This window comes from Hoplias malabaricus, chromosome X2 (genome assembly GCF_029633855.1).
Source record: "Hoplias malabaricus isolate fHopMal1 chromosome X2, fHopMal1.hap1, whole genome shotgun sequence".
Classification (NCBI taxonomy): domain Eukaryota; kingdom Metazoa; phylum Chordata; class Actinopteri; order Characiformes; family Erythrinidae; genus Hoplias; species Hoplias malabaricus.
Genome location: NC_089819.1, coordinates 24,566,378 through 24,588,998, shown reverse-complemented (window position 1 = coordinate 24,588,998; position 22,621 = coordinate 24,566,378). Strand labels below are relative to the sequence as shown.

The 22,621-nt window shown below is 44.3% G+C and overlaps 1 protein-coding gene across 4 annotated transcripts in view; it reads left to right on the top strand.

Moving 5' to 3' along the window:
- The window catches only part of LOC136676491 (probable E3 ubiquitin-protein ligase HECTD4), a 70,776-nt gene that overhangs the window by 45,630 nt on the left and 2,525 nt on the right, over positions 1 to 22,621 (top strand). For all 4 annotated transcript variants that reach the window (XM_066653562.1, XM_066653561.1, XM_066653560.1 and 1 more), the window contains 27 exons: positions 1,056 to 1,219; positions 1,843 to 2,080; positions 3,258 to 3,394; positions 3,543 to 3,669; positions 3,815 to 3,952; positions 4,119 to 4,255; positions 5,487 to 5,647; positions 5,870 to 6,051; positions 6,566 to 6,771; positions 7,953 to 8,083; positions 8,487 to 8,692; positions 8,831 to 9,010; positions 9,831 to 11,212; positions 11,480 to 11,687; positions 11,816 to 12,039; positions 12,828 to 12,973; positions 13,371 to 13,474; positions 13,828 to 13,951; positions 15,166 to 15,356; positions 15,730 to 15,876; positions 17,032 to 17,151; positions 17,548 to 17,703; positions 17,995 to 18,098; positions 19,719 to 19,940; positions 20,134 to 20,300; positions 21,526 to 21,721; positions 21,856 to 22,078. In XM_066653562.1, coding sequence (XP_066509659.1) covers positions 1,056 to 1,219; positions 1,843 to 2,080; positions 3,258 to 3,394; positions 3,543 to 3,669; positions 3,815 to 3,952; positions 4,119 to 4,255; positions 5,487 to 5,647; positions 5,870 to 6,051; positions 6,566 to 6,771; positions 7,953 to 8,083; positions 8,487 to 8,692; positions 8,831 to 9,010; positions 9,831 to 11,212; positions 11,480 to 11,687; positions 11,816 to 12,039; positions 12,828 to 12,973; positions 13,371 to 13,474; positions 13,828 to 13,951; positions 15,166 to 15,356; positions 15,730 to 15,876; positions 17,032 to 17,151; positions 17,548 to 17,703; positions 17,995 to 18,098; positions 19,719 to 19,940; positions 20,134 to 20,300; positions 21,526 to 21,721; positions 21,856 to 22,078 — 5,721 coding nt within the window. The remainder of the gene's footprint in view (positions 1 to 1,055; positions 1,220 to 1,842; positions 2,081 to 3,257; positions 3,395 to 3,542; positions 3,670 to 3,814; positions 3,953 to 4,118; positions 4,256 to 5,486; positions 5,648 to 5,869; positions 6,052 to 6,565; positions 6,772 to 7,952; positions 8,084 to 8,486; positions 8,693 to 8,830; positions 9,011 to 9,830; positions 11,213 to 11,479; positions 11,688 to 11,815; positions 12,040 to 12,827; positions 12,974 to 13,370; positions 13,475 to 13,827; positions 13,952 to 15,165; positions 15,357 to 15,729; positions 15,877 to 17,031; positions 17,152 to 17,547; positions 17,704 to 17,994; positions 18,099 to 19,718; positions 19,941 to 20,133; positions 20,301 to 21,525; positions 21,722 to 21,855; positions 22,079 to 22,621) is intronic.

Here is a 22,621-nt window from a genome sequence, read left to right as displayed (position 1 = left end):
ATGGGCATGTAAGGACACCAACGAAAGGTGTTCAAGAGCCTCTGTAACATGGAGGTAAACAGGGTAAGGACACTCACTTCGCCTGTTTTAGTTGGTGTTAGTTAATGTTAACTTGACTTGCTAAACTCGGTGGCTCAGATTATACTCGGCTACGTAGCTGCATTACGGAGGTTTATAGTGTCGGATGAATTCGAGTTCGACTTCGATCACATTTACAAGAATAACGGTACCTCTAAATTTGAGTTTAGCTTATTGCTAGGCTATTGTCATGAATAGTGTTGGTTATTTAGCTAGATACTGTCATAACAGTCAGTCATAACGGTGTTTTACCGCGGCGTTGTTCAGCTGTTGTCCACCAGTGACGTCACGGCGGCGTTCAAGAATTTCCGTAGAGAGCTCGGGTTTTTCCGTCAATTTAATAAAATTGTCTGTTTTACAGCAAATTAAACTGCTATTTTCATTTTAATTCATACTTATATATGTCAGTAACTACAATAACGTGAAATATTCATGGAGGTCCATTAAGTGGTGCTTAGCCTTTAAGTTTAAATTCAGTAGCAAAAGAAGTAAACGTACTCCTGTCCTGCCAAAAAAGCTGACACACTTGTGATGGACCCAGTGGATCTGTAAGTCCGCTCACTCTTGCTTACCAGGAGAGATAATCATTACACAAAAGACAGACATCCACTGTTTTTGATTAACCAGTTAGTGCCTGTATATTTACCTCTCTCATTGGGCAACATTTCATGTATTTCACTCCGCTGTACATATGAGCATCTGTTTACTTACAGCTTCTCAGGGGCTTGAATGTTCCTCCAACTGTTAAGATGGATTTCCCCAATGTCCAATGAGTTAGTTGGGGATTATAGTTCTATAAATGACAAGCACCATCATTAAGGCTGATTTTTCAAGTTGTTCTCCTCATCCTGGAGTGTCTGAGCTTCGTCTTGTTACATCTCGTGTAAAATGAGTTGAAGCCCTTAGCGCTGAGATCGAATGGCATGAGCACAGCACATGAGTTACATCCGCTCTCCACTGTGGTCTGGTGTTCTCAGGAGATGTAGCTGGGATTGGCTGGGAGCGTTTGGAAGGAACTCCTCCTCCTCCAGGACAGGCTCCTAAAGGCAGGGTCTACTTCACGTACTGTGGTCAACGGCTCAGCCCTTACCTGGAGGACGTTGCTGGAGGCATGTGGCCTGTGGTCCACATTCAGAAGAAGGTGAGCAGTGGATGTTCATATGGAACCAGTTCTCTATAAATGGAAATTATGCTTTGTTAAGTTAGCACTGCTCTAGGGCTCTGTCTTTATGTATGCTGTTTGTCCACTTTGTTTTACATGCACCAACTCCAAAACACATCATCAGACGTATAAGAGGCAGCACATACATAAAGCACGTTATATGTATAACAACATCTGCAGACAATGACAAGCAATATGACAGTTGCAATGTCCTTACACACAGCTTCACATTGTCTTATAGAGTGTGGAATGAAGGAGTTCCTTTACTTATTTTGTCTGTAGTTTGGTACTTTACAACACCTCCCATCATTGGACGCAAGGCAGGAACACACCCTGGAGGGGGCGCCAGTCCTTCACTGTGTGTGTGTGTGTGTGTGTGTGTGTGTGTGCGTGCATAATGCCAAATGTTTGCTAGAGTCGTTGTCGTTTCATTGACTACTGTGAGTTCTACACCTGTTTAAAAGATTAAGGTGAATTACGAACCCAAGGAGCCAAAGCTAACTGTTGTTAATGTGAATTGTTTGTTGATATTTAATGCAAGGAACTTGAATTGACAGCCTATGTACAGTTGTACTCATCAAACACTCTCTCTTGATTTCTAGAACACGAAAATCCGCGCTAACTTTGGATGCCGGTCGTTTGCCTTCGCGGAGGGCCAGGCTCATAGGAACGCAGCCGATCTGTGTATGGACCTGTCTGAGGAGATCAGTGCCAACTTTGAGGCTTTGCCCTTCGCCATGGCTTCAGACAGCGATAACGATGCTGGAGCTAGCGTAGCATCCGACTCTGGGTCTCATGGTCCTCCCTGCCGCATTGCCGCAGTCGCCACTGCTCAGCAACGTGAGGCTTTTCTCTTTACGTTGCCAGAATGAGAATGAACAGTACAGAGTAGTGTGAGAATACTGTTTGTTACATAGCCCTGTCCTGCTGCTGAGATTTCTGACTGTCCAGCAACTGAGTACAGGGAACACATTGTTTAAGATGATAAAGTCAACCTGAAATTGGGATACATCGCCTGTCTTGAAAGATGTTCTTGGTTGAATTAAGTGCAGTTCTTGAAAAGACAAAAAAGAATTTCAGTGTCACTGTACTGACATTTACAACAACTTAATATTAACAAAAATATTATAACTAACACACACACACAGAGTCATCTAGATTTATCTTTATTTGCCTTTTTTATTCCTGCTTTTGCCTCAAACATTTAGGAAAATATAAAGTGATTAATAGCAGGATGCTCACTTAAAACGTACATTTTTTGGAATACACACAGTTCATTCATTCCTACCTAGCCTACCCGGAATCATTGGGCGCAAGGCGGGAATACACCCTGGAGGGGGTGCCAGTCCTTCACAGGGCAACACACACACACACACACACACACATTCACTCACACCTACGGACACTTTTGAGTCGCCAATCCACCTACCAATGTGTGTTTTTGGACTTTGGGAGGAAACCCATGCAGACACAGGGAGAACACCACGCTCCTCACAGACAGTCACCTGGAGGAAACCCACACAGACACAGAGAGAACACACCACACTCCTCACAGACAGTCACCCGGAGGAAACCCACGCAGACACAGGGAGAACACACCACACTCCTCACAGACAGTCACCCGGAGGAAACCCACGCAGACACAGGGAGAACACACCACACTCCTCATAGAGCGGGAATCGAACCCACAACCTCCAGGCTCCTGGAGCTGTGTGACTGCGACACTAACCTGCTGCACCACCGTGCCGCCACACACGGTTCATAATCCAGTTAAATCGTAATGGATGAATTATGCCCTGGCCACTGTTTTCCAGCCCTGAAATTGGTCCCATACAGGAATATGTGCTGATTTCTGTTTCAGGTTTACTTTGTCACCCCAGGTATAATAATAACTTGGGGATATATTTTCATATTCATACAGGAATCTGTTAGGTCTTTATTCATTTCTGTGTAGTGTGCATTTAAAGCAAAACCCTTCTCAATCATTCTACTCTCTTCTGTTGTCTCTGGTTAATAGAGTATAACAGCGATGCCTCCTGCTGCTACAAAGTGAAACTAAGCTACGAGAACCTAGTGACCTCGGGGCCGGACCCCCACCCCCCACCAATCGCTGATGATGAAAGTGACGATGAAGATGATGACGATGTGCCAAGGGTACGTCTAAATGATATCTTTAATATAAAAGAAATATGACAAAAGTAAAGAATAATCATTCTCTTAAATAATGCTCTTTTTTCTGTTGGTAAAATAATTTGTTGCTCTTTCTACTGTGGCCCACCCTATTCTCACCCTTTGTCTGTAGGAGGATCACTATGCCTTGCTGGTGAAAGCCTGGGAGACCAAAGTGTTCCCTACTATCCGCCGCCGCTTCAGGAACGAAGCAGAAAGGAAATCAGGACTGGATCAGATCAAGGGAGCGCTCCAACTCGGTAAGAATTGTTTAGTTTTGGTGAATAACTTTTGATTTGCGCACAGACCTCAGGTCCAAGGAAATTGGCACAGTATGTGAACGGCTAAAACAGGGTGCACTTGATGTCTGGAAATCAGAGTTTTCTGTGTCTGTGCGTTCGTTAGGAATGGTGGACATTGCCCGTCAGACGGTGGAGTTCCTGTACGAAGAGAATGGAGGAATTCCCAGAGACCTTTACCTCCCCACAATAGAGGACATTAAGGACGAAGCCAACAAATTTACCATTGACAAAGTCCGCAAAGGTACCTCCTCACTGACCTACAGTCACACACACATTCCATTTTCAGTCTCTTGCTCTCATCCTCCCCTTATACCTCACTCTCTCTGAAGGATGGAAATGAGTTACAGTTGTTAAGACAACTCTTATTTGTTCTTCATGCTCTCCCTGTTCTCTGTGTATCCCCTCAGGATTGACGGTGGTTATACGGTGTCCTGACAGTAATAACACGGGCAGCAGCACAGGAGGAACAGCTTTGCCCAAATTTGCCATCCGTGGCATGCTCAAAACATTCGGCCTCCATGGAGTGGTGCTGGATGTGGACTCTGTAAGTTCTCTATAAAAGTTTGGTAACACTTTACAGTAGGTGATCATTTATAAAGCTAATAAGCAGCAGCGATATGAAAGTGTCAAACAAATAAATACAGTGGAATTTGAGTTCCTAACTTGTGTTTATTGATAGTCAGAAAACATGTTATTTCTTACTAATTGAAGGAATAAGGTTTAAAAGACCGTTGGTCCCTCCCCACGGTGTTGGGAAACTCTAATAGGCGTCTTGCCTGTGACGTAGACGGTGGACAACAACTCTAGAAGCTGCACTTAATTTAATGCAAAATGACGAAAGGGTGTGTTGTTTTTGGCTGCAATCATTCAATGTACAGTGGGACATCTGTGCACAAATGGCCCAAAGATCACAAAAATATCCAGAAAATGGACTAAATCTGTCCACTTTAAACGGGCACTTTGGAAAGGACCCTCCGCTCACTCCGTTATCTGTAGCTCATTTCACTGGCGCTTTTCCAACAATATGGGCATGTAAGGACACCAACGAAAGGTGTTCAAGAGCCTCTGTAACATGGAGGTAAACAGGGTAAGGACACTCACTTCGCCTGTTTTAGTTGGTGTTAGTTAACGTTAGCTTGACTTGCTAAACTCGGTGGCTCAGATTATACTCGGCTACGTAGTTGCATTACGGAGGTTTATAGTGTCGGATGAATTCGAGTTCGACTTCGATCACATTTACAAGAATAACGGTACCTCTAAATTTGAGTTTAGCTTATTGCTAGGCAATAAGCTAAATTGTCATGAATAATGTTGGTTATTTAGCTAGCTAGATACTGTCATAACAGTCAGTCATAACGGTGTTTTACCGTGGCGTTGTTCAGCTGTTGTCCACCAGTGACGTCACGGTCGCGTTCAAGAATTTCCGTAGCGAGCTCGGGTTTTTCCGTCAATTTAATAAAATTGTCAGTTTTAAAGCAAATTAAGCTGCTATTTTCATTTTAATTCATAGTTATATATGTCAGTCACTAAAATAATGTCAAATATTCATGGAGGTCCATTAAGTGGTGCTTAGCCTTTAAACAGCTGACGTAAACCTACACTCCAACCCGCATAATTTGTCATAGTCCTTTTTAGGATTGTTTAAAGCAGTTTTTATGAAAACAAATATTTTATAGACACCTATGTAGGAAAGATGACCTACAGTAAAGTTTCCTCAAACCTTCTAAACCTTGATGTGTTTTTGGACACTCGTGCTGTGTTGTGTGTGTCCCCAGGTGAACGAGTTGGTCCAGGTGGAGACGTACCTCCGTAGTGAAGGTGTGTTGGTGAGGTATTGGTACCCCATTGAGATGCTGGAGCGCCCTCCAACAGGATCCCGCAGGACTGCAGCCAATGGCCTTGTGTCTCTGGACAGCAGCAACATCCAGATTCACAGGTAGAATTCAGACACAGTCGACGGATGCATTCATCCATCCGTACATTAATGAACGGTGCCAACTTTTTCCTTTGTGTTTAATGTAAAATGGTGCACTTCTCATAGGCTTCCAAAAGGGATGGGATCAGAAAAATAAATATAGAAAACATGGTTCACAGTAAATGGTTATCAGTGGTTTTTTTGTCAGCGGATCAGTGAACTGTGTTGATCTGTGTGTTTCAGGGAGCTCTTGCGCTGCGAGAGTGCTTTGGCACGTCTGTATTGTCGCATGGCTTTGCTCAATATCTTTGCTCCAAAGAGCCCTCACACCTTCACTCGTCTCTTCCACATTCCTGCCGTTCGTGACATCACCCTCGAGCACCTGCAGCTCCTGTCCAATCAGCTGCTGGCTCCGCCCCTGCCAGGTAAGTTAAAACTGTTTAAAATGCAACTAAATTTAAAATCTTTTTATTTAACAAAGATTTTATTGTTGTCCCCTGACAGAAGACAGAACAGAACTCACTCTCTCTCACTCTGTCTCTCTCTCTCTGCCTCTGCCTCTGTCTCTTTTTCTCTCTCTCTCTCTCTCTCTCTCTCTGCCTCTGCCTCTCTGTCTCTTTTTCTCTCTCTCTCTCTCTGTCTCTCTGCCACTCTCTGTCTCTGCCTCTCTCTCTGTCTCTCTCTGCCTCTGTCTCTCTTTTTCTCTCTCTCTGTCTCTCTCTGCCACTCGGTCTCTCTCCCCCACCTGCTGTGTGTGTGTGTACTGCCCCATATAACCTGTGTGTGTGTGTGTGTGTGTTACTGTCATTGATGGGTTACATATTGAGGTCACAGTTTATTGTACAACATTTTAGAAATATTTTTATTTGAAATATTATTAATGTCAGTTATTTATTATTAACTTCCATGCTGACTTTCCTGTCCTCCTTTCTTTTCTAGATGGCTCCATCAGCTCGAGCTCCATCCTTCTGGCTCAGTCAGTCCTTCATAATCTTCAGGGTCAGAGTTGCTCCCCCACTGAGCTCTTCTATCAGGGAAATGCGCAGACCATCCGAGAGTGGCTGACCGTGGCCATAAGCAGAGCCCTGCACCAGGGAGAGGACAGTTTACTGGAGCTCACTAAACAAATCTGCTGCTTCCTGCAGGTATTAAACCTTTCTCTCTCTCTCTATCCTCTGGCATCTGCCAATATCAGTATTATACTGACTCTAAATCAGCTATTAGGTTTATGGATTTGTTTGTTTGGTCTCACCCCTCTCACCCTCTTGTTTGTGGCACATTAGTATATGGGAGGGGGGAAACTTTTCAAGATGGGTGGTGACCATGGTGGCCATTTTGAAGTTGGCCATTTTGGAGCCAACTTTTGTTTTTCAATGGGAAGAGGGTCATGTGACACATCAAACGTATTGGGAATTTCACAAGAAAATCAATGGTGTGCTTGGCTTTAATGTAACTTTCTTGAGTTATTTACAAGTTTCTGACCACTTATAAAATGTGTTCAAAGTGCTGCCCATTGTGTTGGATTGTCAATGCAACCCTCTTCTCCCACTCTTCACACACTGATAGCAACACCGCAGGTGACTGTCTGTGAGGAGTGTGGTGTGTTCTCCCTGTGTCTGCCTGGGTTTCCTCCGGGTGACTGTCTGTGAGGAGTGTAGTGTGTTCTCTCTGTGTCTGCGTGGGGTTCCTCCGGGTGACTGTCTGAGGAGTGTGGTGTGTTCTCCCCGTGTCTGTGTGGGTTTCCTCCGGGTGACTGTCTGTGAGGAGTGTGGTGTGTTCTCCCCGTGTCTGTGTGGGTTTCCTCCGGGTGACTGTCTGTGAGGAGTGTGGTGTGTTCTCCCCGTGTCTGTGTGGGTTTCCTCTGGGTGACTGTCTGGCTGTAGGCTCTGGAACTTGATAAGGGTTACAGATAATGAATGAATGAAATTTAATTGCCATTAACTGCTATTTTTATATATATATATATATATATATATATATATATATATATATATATATATATATATGTATGTATATATATATATATATATATATATATATATATATATATATATATATATATATATATATATATATATGTGTATGTATGTATGTATGTATGTATGTGCATGGATTTATAACAACAGACATGTGATGGTACTGTAATTTTTTATCAATTATTTATAAGTAGATGATAATATATTGGTAGATAATTGTAATTTATCTCATAATTTATAAAAAGACTAAAACAATTTAACAGCGGTAGTGCACAATGCACATCAGTGAAATTAGTGTGACCTTGTCTCTCAGGCTTCTTACTTATATTTTTGTTTTGATGACAATCAAGAACGCTCCAGAGCAGTTCACATCAGAGGAGTTCCCAGTCTCGGAGTCCAAAGTCAGCATGGACGTCAGCTTCCCCGGCGCCACGTTTGTGGTCGTCTCCTGTAAAGAGAGCAAGCTTGGCTGCCGCAAAGAGTGAGTTTGATATTTGTTTTGAAGTTTGAATCATGAACCATAGAACTGTCTACATTTTATATAAATATTAATAAATGAATGTGCTTTTAAAAGTTAATTCATCACTGAATCATATTTATAGTGTATGTTTACACAACATGATGGTCTTCAATATTATTCAGTAGTGTATTGCTGATATTTCCACAGCACCATTTCACACTGTAATATACTTTAAATAGTAATTCATTGTACACTCCTCGGCCTGTGGTCTTGTACACTCAGTATTTACGGTTGCTGCTGCTCAATAGGCTGCTTGACGTGTTCATTGAGTGTGCTCCGGTTGTCAGTCACCAAGAACAATTCCATGTCTGTGTATCGCACGTGGTGAAATAAACTGATTTTGATTCGGCTCTTCGTCCCTCAGCTCTTCTCTGTATAAAGCTCCCTGGGCTCGGGTGATGGTGTACGGTCTCGGACACAAAGTGAGGCGTAACGGTCAGCTGAATCTGATGGAGGCTGTGTGTTATCCTCTGGACGCTTCCCCTTCAAACACCGGACTTACACCTCCTCCTACAACCAACCAGTATCCCAGTGTTATCATCCCCACGGACAAAGTCCACATCAAGTTAGGTATGACACATACAGATGTGCAGAGTCTTGGACGACTGAGTGGGTTTCTTTTTTATTATTATTATTATTGTTGTTGTTATTTTCCAAAAACATCTGACAGTACGAAAATGCAGATTTTTTGCTGGTCTCTCTTCACAGGCGTGTCTCCCCCTCCTGGGGCAGTGTTGGTACTGCACTCTCTGCCTCTGGAGTTTCCTCTGGCCATGGCCTTCGCTGAGCAGTTGCTGACCTGGACTCTGGGAGACAGCAGTGAGCGCTCGGAGGAGGAGCTGGACACTGTTCCCTCCTCTGTGCTTCTGCAGGTTGTGGAGCTGCTGGGTAAGAAGTGGCAGATTTCTGCCCTTTTAGTTTCAGTGTTCTTTGTATTTCTGAAATCCAAAATACTAGCTTGAATATACCTCTAGGCCTTTAACAATGGCTGCTTTTTTTTCTGGGTGATATATTGTTCTAGGAATAATTGCTATAAACTGTAACTGACATAAAGAAAATAAACTAGTGTAATGATGAAAGTATACACCTTAAAAGGGCAATGAACTTTTTACAAAACGTAGTTATTAAAGACAATAGAACTGGAATATAAACATTGTTTACATATTCTAAATTAATTGTGTGTGTGTGTGTGTGTGTGTGTGAGAAAGAGAGGGAGAGAGAGACTGAGTGAGCGAGGGAGGGAGAGGCGGTGAGCGAGTGAGAGAGACAGTGAGTGTGAGTGAGAGAGACAGTGAGTGTGAGTGAGAGAGACAGTGAGTAAGAGTGAGAGAGACAGTGAGTAAGAGTGAGAGAGACAGTGAGTAAGAGTGAGAGAGACAGTGAGTAAGAGTGAGAGAGACAGTGAGTAAGAGTGAGAGAGACAGTGAGTAAGAGTGAGAGAGACAGTGAGTAAGAGTGAGAGTGAGAGAAACTGAGTGAGTGAGAGAGACAGTGAGTGAGAGACACAGACAGACAGTAAGTAAAAGAAACACCAAAAGTTATTAAAATCATTACAGGAGAAGACTTAATCCTGTTTTACATTTAATTTGTGTACAGTACAGACCTTTTATTCCAAGTAACTTTTGGGTTTTTTTTATTAATTAAAGACAGTGACAATGTAATTATCCTGTTATCAAATTACCTTAATCATCCCATATCCATTTTCCAGGTGGACTTTTGTGGACCACTGATCTTGCACCTTGCATTAAAGAGTTGGTCTTCCACCTGCTGGCTGAGCTTTTCCGGAAGATCCATCACCTGGAACAGCGCAAAGGCCCCTCAGGCTTATCCAGCTCCATCGCACTTCTCCTCAACCCGTGTCTGGCAGTGCTCATGGCTCTCCAGACGGAGCTCCGAAAGCTTTACGACCGTGAGACTCAGAGCTGGGGGCTGGCAAGCGGGAGCTCCTGCACTTCGGGGAGCAGCGGCTCTTTGGCTCTCACTTCCGAGCAAAGTCGTTTTTCTACTTACTTCCATTCCCTCATGGAGGTGTGTCTGGCTGTGGCGGAGGTCACATTGCCACTTAACGTGGGCAGTGGAAGTGGAACGACAACCGTGGGCACCCTTTCGTCTTCGAGCGCTCCTAACCTCAGTGATTCCTCCTCCTCGTCCTCTTCTTCGCCTGGGCAGACTCCTCAAAGCCCAAGCTTGTTGTCTAAGAGAAAGAAGGTAAAGCTGAAGCGTGAGAGAGCTGCAGCTTCGGTGACGGCTGTGACTGTAGGTTCGGGAAAACGAGGCTCTGGGAGCGGTGCAAGACTTTCAGAGAGTGATAGTGCTTTGCTGAATGTGGCTGGGGGAAAGCCTGAAGATATGTTGTGGTTCCATCGTGGCTTAACATTGCTCATGATAATAAGGCACCTGACAAATAAGGACCCCCAGGGTCTAGGCGTCACTGGAGATGCTGTAGCTGATGCTTGTCAGGCCCTGGTGGGTCCTACCGCTCATGGACGGCTCTTGGTACTTTCCGGTATTCCCACACACTTGGAGGAATCTGTGGTTCGCAACGCCATCCGAAAGGCTTGCAATGCGCACGGAGGTCTCTTCAAAGACGAAATCTTCATCCCTCTCCAGGAAGAAGACCCCAAGAAGATTAAAGGAGCTGCAGTCAGAACCCCAAGCACTCCCCAGGACACCAAAGCAGAACGGCCTCATCCAAGCACAGTGGAAAGTCCTGATAGTTCTAGCAGTGCAAATCCAGCAGTGAGCATGAGCGCTTCAGCATCAACCAGTCAGACGTCTATCTGCAGCTCTTCTCAGGGGGTCTCCAGGACAGCCAGCGAGCTCTCTGTGGACCAAGAGCTGTTAGCAGGCACTGTCGCCCCTCAGCCACAACCTCAAGGACCCCCAGAGGCTCACGTAGTGTCCAGTCAGGAAAGCCTGGACATTTCCCTCTGCAGCACAGGAAGCCTGGGTAGTCTTGGAAGCCTCGGTGAGCAGTTGGAAAACGGAGAAACCGCCTCAGTGTCAGACGGAGGATCCCTGTACACAGTCACTTCACTTGAAAACAGCGCCAGCATGGCACGCCCCATTAAAGGCTATGCTGTCATAGAGGTAGGGGAACACCTGATATATAGCCTTGAGCAAGGCACTGAATCCCCCAAATGCTCCCCAGGCACTGGGGATGGCTGCCCACCAGTCTGGATGTGTGTTCACAGCCCCTAGTGCACTAGTGTATAAAGACAAATAAAGAGATAATTTGCTTCAAATGAAAAATAATTTCTTAATCATTGCTGTTTTCACTGTTTTTACTGTTGAGACCCTTTCAGGACTGAGGTTTGTGTTTGTCTGACAGAACCTGACTCTTCTGTTTTTTAACAGGTACGAGCCAGAGCCAAATTGGAGAAGATTCGAGCCAGTCTCTTCAACAGCAGTGACCTCATTGGCCTGTCCAGTCTTGAAGGAGAGGAGGAACTGATGGAGATGACCAATGAAGAGATCCTGACGGCCTCCAGCGTTAACCAGAGTTTATTTGACACCCAAGGCAGCTCTGCTCTGGAAGACTACTTCCTTGACAAGTCTATCAGAGGTTGGAGCTCTGGCATTTGCTTTTTGCTTACTTTATTCTAGTCAGAATATACACAAAGGTGTAGAATCAAACAGCTGTAGAGACTTGTAATCCCTCAGACTTGTAATCTTCATTTGATGCTCCTCCAGGGGACAAGCTGGTTCTTGGGGCACGGGATCTGCTCACAGACATATTTAAGAGTTGTGTCCACTCCGAGCAGATGCTAAGCCTCACCCCGACCAAGCCAGTGAAAGCGTCCGATATTTATCTCAGCAAAGAACAGATCAGCTCTCAGACACCTGGCAACCTGCTGCACGTTTTCTTCAACCACATACGACCACCTAAAAAATTGCTGGAGGATCAGCTCACACAGGTCAGTGGTACAGGTTACTATCAAATGTGTGACAAAATTGTAATGTCTGTCAGGCAAAGACCTTATTTCTCCAAAATACTGTTTCAGGACAAAGAAAAAATGGAATGAAATTGTAATGGAAATTAATGTAAAATAAAAAATATATACTCCAGTAGTGAGTAGTACTCAGTTCTGGTGCTGACAATTAAGTGGGTGTGGGGGCAGGGGTAGAGCTACAAAACTCTTCAACATCATCTTATATTGGTCCCTTCATCGTGACGCGTTCACACAGCGTAAAGAACAGAGGACAGTTTTAGATTATGCCTGATGCAGCAGGAATTTAAACCCTCACTGCATAGATCTGCATCTGCCCACACCCCTCCCACCCCACCACCATCTTACTCTGTCAATTTTGAAATGATCAGCACCATGACTGAAAATTACATTTTCTCTCAGGCTTTATTTATTCGGTAATTATCTGTAACCCTTATCAAGTTCAGGGTCGTGTTGGGTCCAGAGCCTACCTGGAGGGGGGCACCAGTCCTTTACAGGGCAACACACACATTCACTCGCACACTCACACCTACAGACACTTTGGAGTCACCAATCCACCTGCCAATGTGTGTTTTTGGACCATGGGAGGAAACCGGAGCACCCGCAACCCACAACCTCCAGGCCTCTGAAGCTGTGTGACTGCGACGTTAACCTGCTGCACCGCCGTGATTTTTTTTTTTTTTTTTTTTTTATTAATTATTAGCATCTCAGTTTTTCATTAAGAAACAATAACAGCGATACTTGTGTATCTACAGATTCTTCGTAAATATGGCACGGTAAAACCCAGCAAATGCAAATACAGCAAGGCAGGCAAGGAGCAGCACCAGGGCAAAGTGGTCAGCACAAAAAGACCCATCACCAAGCCCCCAATAAAAGAGAAGTCTGTACTCAACAGTGTCCGGTGAGTCTTTTTTGCAAATTTTCTAACTTTGAAAGTAAGGGCGTCCATCCTACATATGCTGTTGTAAGTCACTTCTACATCTGCCTTGGGTACAGCTTCTGTACAAACATCTCAGTGTATAGATGGGGAGGGTGTGTTCAGTGTGACGCTCACTCTACTGTTTAAGAATAGTGTGAAGTTTGCAAGTACTCCACACTGTAGCCTGGTGTTACAATATCAAAAGGTTCAAGAAAACCATATATTGATGGCAGGTGTGTATCAGTCCACTCTGTAAAAGTGTATTATCTAATTAAAAATGTGCAGTATATATATTGCATCATCTAGAATTTGCTCTTAAATGAACAGACATCAAACGTCCAATACAATGTATTAATTATATTGACAATTATTTTGACAGTACTGCATTAAGTGAGAAGAAACCAGTCCTGAAGCCCAAGTCTCCAGAGAAAGCCAGACCTGATGAGAAAGACCCTGAGAAGTCACCTTCCAAAAAGCTTGAAGGTTTTCACTTTACATTTTGAGTGCTTAGTGTTTGTTATTGCTCTGTGCAGAGACTATTTCCCATGTGACCCCCCCCCCCCCCCCCCAACCATGTAATGTTTAAATGAATGTAGATTATACAAGGTGTTGAACACTTGTTAGCAGTGGGTGCACCTTACATCACCTATTAGAAGTTGTATGTCTAAAGTGTTGAACGTATAGAGTGTTATAACCCACTGAGAGTGCGTACTCATGTCAGTGTGTGTCATATGAATAACATTCAAAGAGGTCCCAATATTTTTCCTTTTGGGTAATTTCAGCAGTGTGAGACAGTTTTCTCATTGTTGCTCAATGCTGTCTCTCCCCTATTCCAGTTCCAGAAGAGAAGTATCTGACTCTGGAGGGTTTCCACAAGTTCACAGTGGACCGAGCCAAGCAGGACATTCGCAGTGTCTGGAGGGCCATTCTAGCATGTGGTTATGACCTGCATTTCGAAAGGTACCATCACTGTTTGATTAGAACAATGTTCTTTGACATGATATCTTTCTTTCTGTGGGAAGCAGGTACATCATGAACAAATGGGAAGTAGATGTGTAGCATTTATTTGTGACTAAGAGTTCTTAACCCAATGATAGTGAACCTTTTGGTTTTCTAGATCAGGGCTTCTCAACCTCTTCTGCCTCACAGCTCACTTGTTTATAACTGGAAAGCATAACGGCCCAAGGGGCTTAAAACATGTAAAATGGTCTCTTTTTTTTTTGTATTTTCTACCCTCAAGTGCTGACAGCGAAAACATGAGAATTAGAGCCTGAACAATCGCTTAAAATTTATATGTATTGTCCATTTCATTTCAATCACAGAAACTAAAATATGTAAGAAATGTAAAGCAAATAGAAAAGTTGGATGAAACTGATGACGTTAACACTAGAAGCGCTGAGTGGCAGTCATTTGACCGCTGATACATACTACTTCTTTGGGCCCAAGGAATACTAGATGTTGCTTCATGGTTCACTAGTGGTTCACAGTACACAGTTTGCGAAAACCTTGTCTAGATGGAACTTGGAAGGTTGTGAGAGTGGTTTTATGAGAGGTATAGCTAACATCCTTCCAGAAGCAGAAGAAGATGGATATGTTGTTTGATCCGCTTGATTAATCTTCTGTGCAGACCCACCACCCAATCATCATTCCTCACTAATCCAGTATTCATAGAGGTTCCTTGCAGCATCGATATTCAGAAATCAGATTGTATCCTGGTTCCCTGCAGCCACACTAAAGAAACTAAAGAACACTAAAGAAAATATCAGTTTTTCAGATGGTAAGAGGTTATAGCCTACCTCATCAATACAACAATAATGTTGTCTTTAATTTAAATTGTCAGGCAGTTTCACACACAAACACACAGCTTGTTGAATGAATTTGACCAATCGGAAAAGACCAAATGCCCATGTGCCGTGACATCACACACCCCTGTTATCCTCATCCCAAAAATGAAAAATCCCACAATAAAAAAAAACAGGCAAGACTCTTAATTAAAGCCCTAGATAAGTCTTACTGCAACCGTATATTTTTAACTCAACCCAGACATCGAGACCTAGACTCTGCAGATCACTGAGCTATTCACTGCCACGACACGCCAGGTCCAGCTTCTCACTAAGACGATTCATAGTGTTGTGTTTTTAAAATGTCAGTCCCAACCTCTTTCTCTTCAATAGATGCTCATGCATTGATACACGGCACGCCCAGAAAGCCAGCAGGAAGTGGACATTAGAGATGGACATAGCTCTAGTACAGTACATAAATCGTCTCTGCCGCCATCTGGCCATCACTCCTGCCCGCCTCCACCCCCATGAAGTTTACCTGGACCCCACGGATGCAGCAGACCCCCGTGTCTCATGCCTTCTGAGTAAGATTATAAACCTGTTTCAGCTTTTCATTGTTGGTATCTGTACAAAAAACATTTTAGTGAGGATTTAAAAGCATTCAGATGCTGATGTATGATTAGTTCTGGATTACAAAAGCCACTCCATTTTATCCCAGAGGTGCTTCACTCAGCAGCCCAGTGCTGAAAGGCTTTGTAAAGGCTTTGTTAGGCGCCTTGCTGCTCCAGAATGTATCGTTTTGTTTCATGCTGTTACACAGAGATTATACACACTCCACAGATATTAAGATGTTTTTTGTGTAACCTTCCCATTCCCTAAAAGTATTGAAGTTGTTTGTGTTAACAGCTTGATGTTTGACCACTGTATTGAAGCTGTTGTGTTTTGTATCTTCTGTAGACGTGCCTGTGGAAAGTTTGCGTCTGCGCTTCGCTCTCCTGCAGTCGCTCAACAACACGCTAGAGAGTTTCTTCCTGCCACTCGTGGAGCTCAGACAGACACACACATATCAGAACAGTATTGCTGCCCTGCTGTGTGAGGCCAAAGGTGAGGTTCCACATATGATCTCATTGTTAATGTTAATAAACTCTTACTTCTGGTAGGAGCTTGGAGTATAACCGCTGCTCCTTTGTGCTGAGAGGAGCCAGCTGAGGTTGGTATATCAGGCACAGCCAGCTGGGAGGAGGCTAACGTAGACCCAGGGCTCGCTGGGGGGACTATATCTCCCAGCTTGCCAGAGAATAATTGGGGATCCCTCTGGATTAGTTAGAAAAAGCTGTGTGGGGCACAGATACCTGGGCTTCTTTGTTCAACCTATTGCCAACATGAGCCTGAAATGGTCTAAGCAGAAAAGAAGCAGCAGAAGATGAGAAATGAATCGGATTTTTAGAAATCACAACAATCAACTTGATATTTTTTGTCCTATGGATGTGTTCCACTGAATGTCATTGCATCCTATAAAATAAAATAAAATAGCAAAGTGAGGCGGCACGGTGGCGCAGTAGGTTAGTGTCGCAGTCACACAGCTCCAGGGACCTGGAGGTTGTGGGTTCGGGTGACTGTCTGTGAGGAGTGTGGTGTGTTCTCTCTGTGTCTGTGTGGGTTTCCTCCGGGTGACTGTCTGTGAGGAGTGTGGTGTGTTCTCCCTGTGTCTGCGTGGGTTTCCTCCGGGTGACTGTCTGTGAGGAGTGTTGTGTGTTCTCCCTGTGTCTGCATGGGTTCCCTCCGGGTGACTGTCTGTGTGGTGTGTTCTCTCTGTGTCTGTGTGGGTTTCCTCCGGGTGACTGTCTGTGAGGAGTGTGCTGTGTTCTCTCTGTGTCTGTGTGGGTTTCCTCCGGGTGACTGTCTGTGAGGAGTGTTGTGTGTTCTCCCTGTGTCTGCATGGGTTCCCTCCGGGTGACTGTCTGTGTGGAGTGTGGTGTGTTCTCCCTGTGCCTGTGTGGGTTTCCTCCGGGCGACTGTCTGTGAAGAGTGTGGTGTGTTCTCCCTGTGTGTGCGTGGGTTTCCTCCCAAGGTCCAGAAACGCACGTTGGCAGGTGGATTGACAGCTCAAAACTCAAAGCTCCAGACCCAGCGCAACCCTCTACTGGACAAGCGCTTACAGAGAATGAAAGAATGATTAGCAAAGTCTGAACTTACTGAAATTTGTTAGTCTTTACATTTATTAATCTTTGCAAAAAATGTATGTGATTCATTTCCCAGGCCTTATTTTTTACGACACCAAAGTGACTGTTATGAACCGAGTGCTGAATGCAACGGTGCAGCGCACGGCTGACCACGCAGCTCCTGAAATCACACTGGACCCTCTGGAGATTGTGGGAGGTAACGTCAGCGCTTTCACATTTTTAGATTCATTTACATTTTTATGTTTACAGCATTTGGCAGACGCTCTAAACCGAAGCTACTTATAGTCACAGTCATGTTACAGTCGAGAGGCAAGGAGTCTTTGCCAAGGATATGTTGTAGCATAGTGTGTTTATTCAAGCTAGGAATCAAACCGTAGGGTTTTTAGGGTTTAGAGAGCAGCGTTGTTGCCCAATACACAACACCAAATCATATGTTATGTCACATTACTTAACTAAGTAAGGATTATTTACTTGGACTTCCCATGATTACATTTGACAGCGAACTAGTTATTTAACAGCATTTACTGCGATCATACATATATACACCTATGCATGTTCAGTGAAAGATGTGTGTGCGCTCATGTGTGTACAGGGGAGATCCACTCCTCAGAAAACACCTACTTCTGCCAGGCAGCTCGGCAGCTGTCCAGCGTCCACTCGTCTCAGCTGTGTGTGAGGCTCGCGAGCGGAGGGGACCCCACTTACTCCTTCAACATCAGATTCACTGGAGAAGAAGTCCATGGCACCAGTGAGTGTCCAGTACATATTCACTCTGTGGTCGAGTTAAATTCTCAGCTTAACTTATCATTACTGACCAGAACCAAACATAATATCTCCATGATACCAGCTTCACAGAAGGCAGAGATATTTTCCTTTTAATGCATGTTAATGTCACAGACTTTACTTCAAGTAATTCTGGAGCATATCTGTTTGTTCATTCTTCATGAAATTTTCACACCATGTGAGGAACTTCTGCTGTTTTCTAAAGATGTGGAAAGTGGTGTGTTTTTAAAGATGTCTTCTTTTTTTTCCTTCTCAGGCGGATCTTTTCGCCACTTCTTGTGGCAAGTCTGCAAGGAACTGCAAAGCACTGCCCTCTCTCTGCTCCTCCTGTGCCCCAGCGCTGCTGCTAATCGCAACAAGGTGCATAACCTTCAGTGTCCCACTGTACACTCTTTTAACACTTTTTGAACATGGCGCCAAAGCCTGTGGCGTTACAGTCAGACATTTCTGTGCTTTTACACTACAAAGAAAAGGTCTTTAGCTGGCAAAACTAGGGCCATCCTTGTCTCCTAAACATGATGATCTAAAAAACAAAAATATTATATATATACAGTGGAACCTCTACCTACGAACTTGATCTGTTCCGTGACCCGGTTCGTAAGTGGAAAAGTTCGTTTCTCGAATCAGTTTTCCCCATTTAAAATAATGGAAAAGCAATTAATGTTTTCCATTAACAAAAGGAAGTCACCCTTTTTGCACTGATATATGTTTACAACACTCTCAAATTAGTAAAAAATACCTGTAGCGTTACTAAAAATAAAAAAGAAATACAGTGGAAACAGTAATAAAAAAGAAATAATAAGGTTTTAAGTGGTTACACATCGCTACCTTGAAGACGTGACGACTGGCTGGAGCAGTAACACAGGCACTGGCTGTATGACGGGAGGTGTGTGGGGGGAATAACGGAGAGTAGGTGGTGAATGTGGGGAGACGAAGCGTAGATACGGCTTAACTTAGCACGAATTTTGATGTCTGCTATTTACACTAATGCTAAACTGCTAAAGCTACAATGTGCTAATCTTAAAAGCTCACTCAAGTCTGGGCGCCGGGAGACTCGCCGATTGGGGTGAGTGGCCATGGGTTCGTTTCTAGAGTCATGGTTCGTTGGTGGAGGCAAATATTCAAATGCCCGGTTCGTATCCGTTCCACTGTGTGTGTGTGTATATATATATATATATATATATATATATATATATATATATATATATATATATATATATAGAGATAGAGATAGAGATAGAGAGAGAGAGAGAGCGCGCGCGCGCTCTGGTGTTTTCTGTAACGTGAACAGTCCAAGGAAATTTGTCATTTAATAAGTGCAAGTTTTCTGTACTGAGTGTAGTTTGGTGTGTTCTCCCTGTGTCTGTATGGGTTTCCTCCCACGGTCCAAAAACACGTTGGTAGGTGGATTGGCGACTCAAGTGTCCGTAGGTGTGAGTGTTTTACCTTGTAAATGACTGGCGCCCCCTCCAGGGTGTGTTCCCGCCTTGCCCCCAGTGATTCCGGATAGGCTCCAGACCCACCGCGACCCTGAACTGGATAAGGGTTACAGACAATGAAAGTTTTCTGTACTGTGAGAAATGTAAATGTTGCAAATATAAATAAACATAACTTTCTGCTCAAAAAACACATTCTAAGACAAAAAACGCTGTGTATTTTCTGTCAATGAATAAATCAATTAAAATGTATTTATATAGCGCTTCTTACAGCGGAATAATGCTGTGTATAACAGGCTCCTGCACTGCACACAGATGCTGAAAAAGTACGCTCTCTAAGCAGGAAGTAGAATCTATGAATGAAAAAAGTGTTCTGTTTTTACCAACATGTAGATACTGTTCTCAAAGGCCGTGGAGAACATTCGACAGTTCTCTGTAAACAGGTCTAGTCCTGGCTCACTTTGTTGATGAAAAACTGTCTGTCGTTTTTGCTTGAGATAAAGAACTCATTCCTTAGACCATACTAATGCTTGTGTTTGTTTAGGGGAAGTACATCCTTATGCCTTGCCCCATCAGCTACGCTGAAGAGCAGCTGCTGCATTTCTTCGGCCAGTTGCTGGGCATTGCCATTCGTGCAGATGTGCCTTTACCTCTGGATCTCCTGGGCTCCTTCTGGAAGGGTTTAGTGGGTGAGAGTCTGGACCCTGATGCAGATCTGCAGGAAGCTGATGTCCTCACTTACAACTACATCAAGAAGTTTGAAAGTGTATGAGATACTCGCTTGTTAATTTATCGTTTATGTAACATTTTATGAAAGCAGGACTTAATGGATGCCTTTGAATATTTAAAACTCTATACAGCACATTTGCTGATTTCCAAGGAGGGGGTGGTGATGGTGACAGAGTTCACATTAGATTAATAACGACAATAAGTCCTGACCCTCTCCTGCTTCTTTGTAGGTGACCGATGAAGCCGAGTTGGAGGCTCTTTGTGCAGAGATCTCATCTCAGAGTCACTCGGGAGAGAGTCCGGACTCACCCAGCCGTCCCTGCTGCACCTTCACTTACGTCACCATGTCGGGAGAGGAGGTGGAACTGTGCCCAGGAGGACGCAACATTACCGTCAGGTAACTGCTGTTGATTTTTATTTATTTCATTTTTAAAATTCTTTTCCCCTGTGAGTCCTTTCCTCATGGTATTCATCGTCGGTTCCATTAGTTAGTTTTATAAACACTAGTTAGTATTTGAGGCGGCACGGTGGCGCAGCAGGTTAGTGTCGCAGTCACACAGCTCCAGGGACCTGGAGGGTGTGGGTTCGATTCCCGCTCCGGGTGACTGTCTGTGAGGAGTTGGTGTGTTCTCCGTGTCTGCGTGGGTTTCCTCCGGGTGACTGTCTGTGAGGAGTTGGTGTGTTCTCCCTGTGTCCGCGTGGGTTTCCTCCGGGTGCTCAAGTTTCCTCCCACAGTTCAAAAACACACGTCGGTAGGTGCATTGGCGACTCAAAAAGTGTGAGTGTGTTGCCCTGTGAAGGACTGGCGCCCCCTCCAGGGTGTATTCCTGCCTTGCGCCCAATGATTCCAGGTAGGCTCTGGACCCACCGTGACCCAGAACTGGATAAGGGTTACAGATAATGAATGAATGAATGAATAGTTAGTATTTGGTCATTGTGCTCCTGAGCTCCCCCTACTGTTGCATAGTGTAATTCCCTTTTACAGCACAGTCCAGAAATCAAAGTGAAGGGGGGGAAGGAGGGTGTTGTTTCTTACCCTCGTCCTACAGTTACATAGTGTAGTTTCTGTGGTGCTGAGCCAGAATTAGCAACGACAGAGGGCCTTTTTTCCCTATTACAGCTCAGTGGACCTCACAGTGAAACCAAACCTGTGATTTCAAGGTAAAAACTCTACCTAGTGTTCCTTTACATCTCCACCAATCACATAATGCTACCAGGTTTGGAGTTTGAACGCAGCACATGCTTCCTCGTATACATAGTGTCACAACAGCTGAACACGCTTTCAGGAGAACACTAACCGCTCGCAGCCTTGTTTCCCAAAATCATCTTAGTGTTACAATCAACTTAACTGTTAAGATGCTTCATCTACCCTTTATGATCTGTACTCTAAATTTGGGCCCAGTTCTGTTTTATTAGCAAGCAGACATTTGTATTGGCTTCAGCGGAACTGAGTGATAGCAGGAGGCTCGTTCTATGCCTAGAGAAGAGCAAGGACTGTAATGCTATCATGGGTCTTGGCCTGAAATGATTTGCGATACGTCCCATGCTTCCACCGTTTTATTCCCTGCTTTATTTATCCCAGAAACCCACCAAATACCCCTCTCTTTCCTGTGTGTTTACAGTTGGGAGAATAAAGACATGTATGCGAGATCAGTACGAGCTCTTCGTTTGCGAGAGCTGCAGAACATGGAGTGTATGAACGCCGTTCGCGCAGGACTAGGTTCCATTATACCTCTGCAGCTCCTCACCATCCTCAGCCCCTTAGAGTTGGAACTGCGCACCTGTGGCCTCCCCTACATCAACCTCGAGTTCCTTAAGGTAAGTGTGATGTAGCAGACCCTCCCAAGTCCAGTGTCTCTTCTCCAGAAACTTCACTGCATCTCCTGCAAGTCCTTACACCAAGTTACATTATAAATCTTCCAATAACCTGTTTTTTTTGTTTTCCCCCTCAGGCTCACACTATGTACCAGGTGGGTCTGATGGAGACGGATCAGCACATTGAGTTCTTCTGGACTGCTCTGGAGATGTTCACACAGGAGGAGCTCTGTAAGTTTATTAAGTTCGCCTGCAACCAGGAGCGTATCCCCTTCACCTGCCCCTGTAAAGACGGAGGACCAGACACTGCCCACGTGCCGCCCTACCCGATGAAGATCGCCCCACCGGACGGGGCAGTGGGTACGTTCATGACATTATAGGCTGCTTTTTGTGAATGACAAATAATGATAAAGGAATGGTAATTTATTGTAAACAATGTTAGTTTAAGTCAGGGGCATCATGGCAGCTAAACCTGGAGTTTCATTACCACACAGCTCCGGGGTCTCGGGGTCCTGGGACCCATATGTACCTTGGTTCGCTGTCTGTGAGGGGTGTGGCCCTGGTAGGTGAGGTGAGACTGTCCATAGTGTCGGACGGCAAATCAATATCACTATTAATTGAAGAATTCGCCTCGATTACGATTTAATGAACAATTATTTTGGTTATGTTGTTTGCCTCATACTTCACTGACAAATTCATTCATTCATTCATTCATTATCTGTAACCCTTATCCAGTTCAGGGTCGCGGTGGGTCCAGAGTCTACCTGGAATCATTGGGCGCAAGGAGGGAATACACCCTGGAGGGGGCGCCAGTCTTCACAGGGCAACACACACTCACACATTCACTCACACCTATGGACACTTTTGATTCGCCAATCCACCTACCAACGTGTGTTTTTGGAC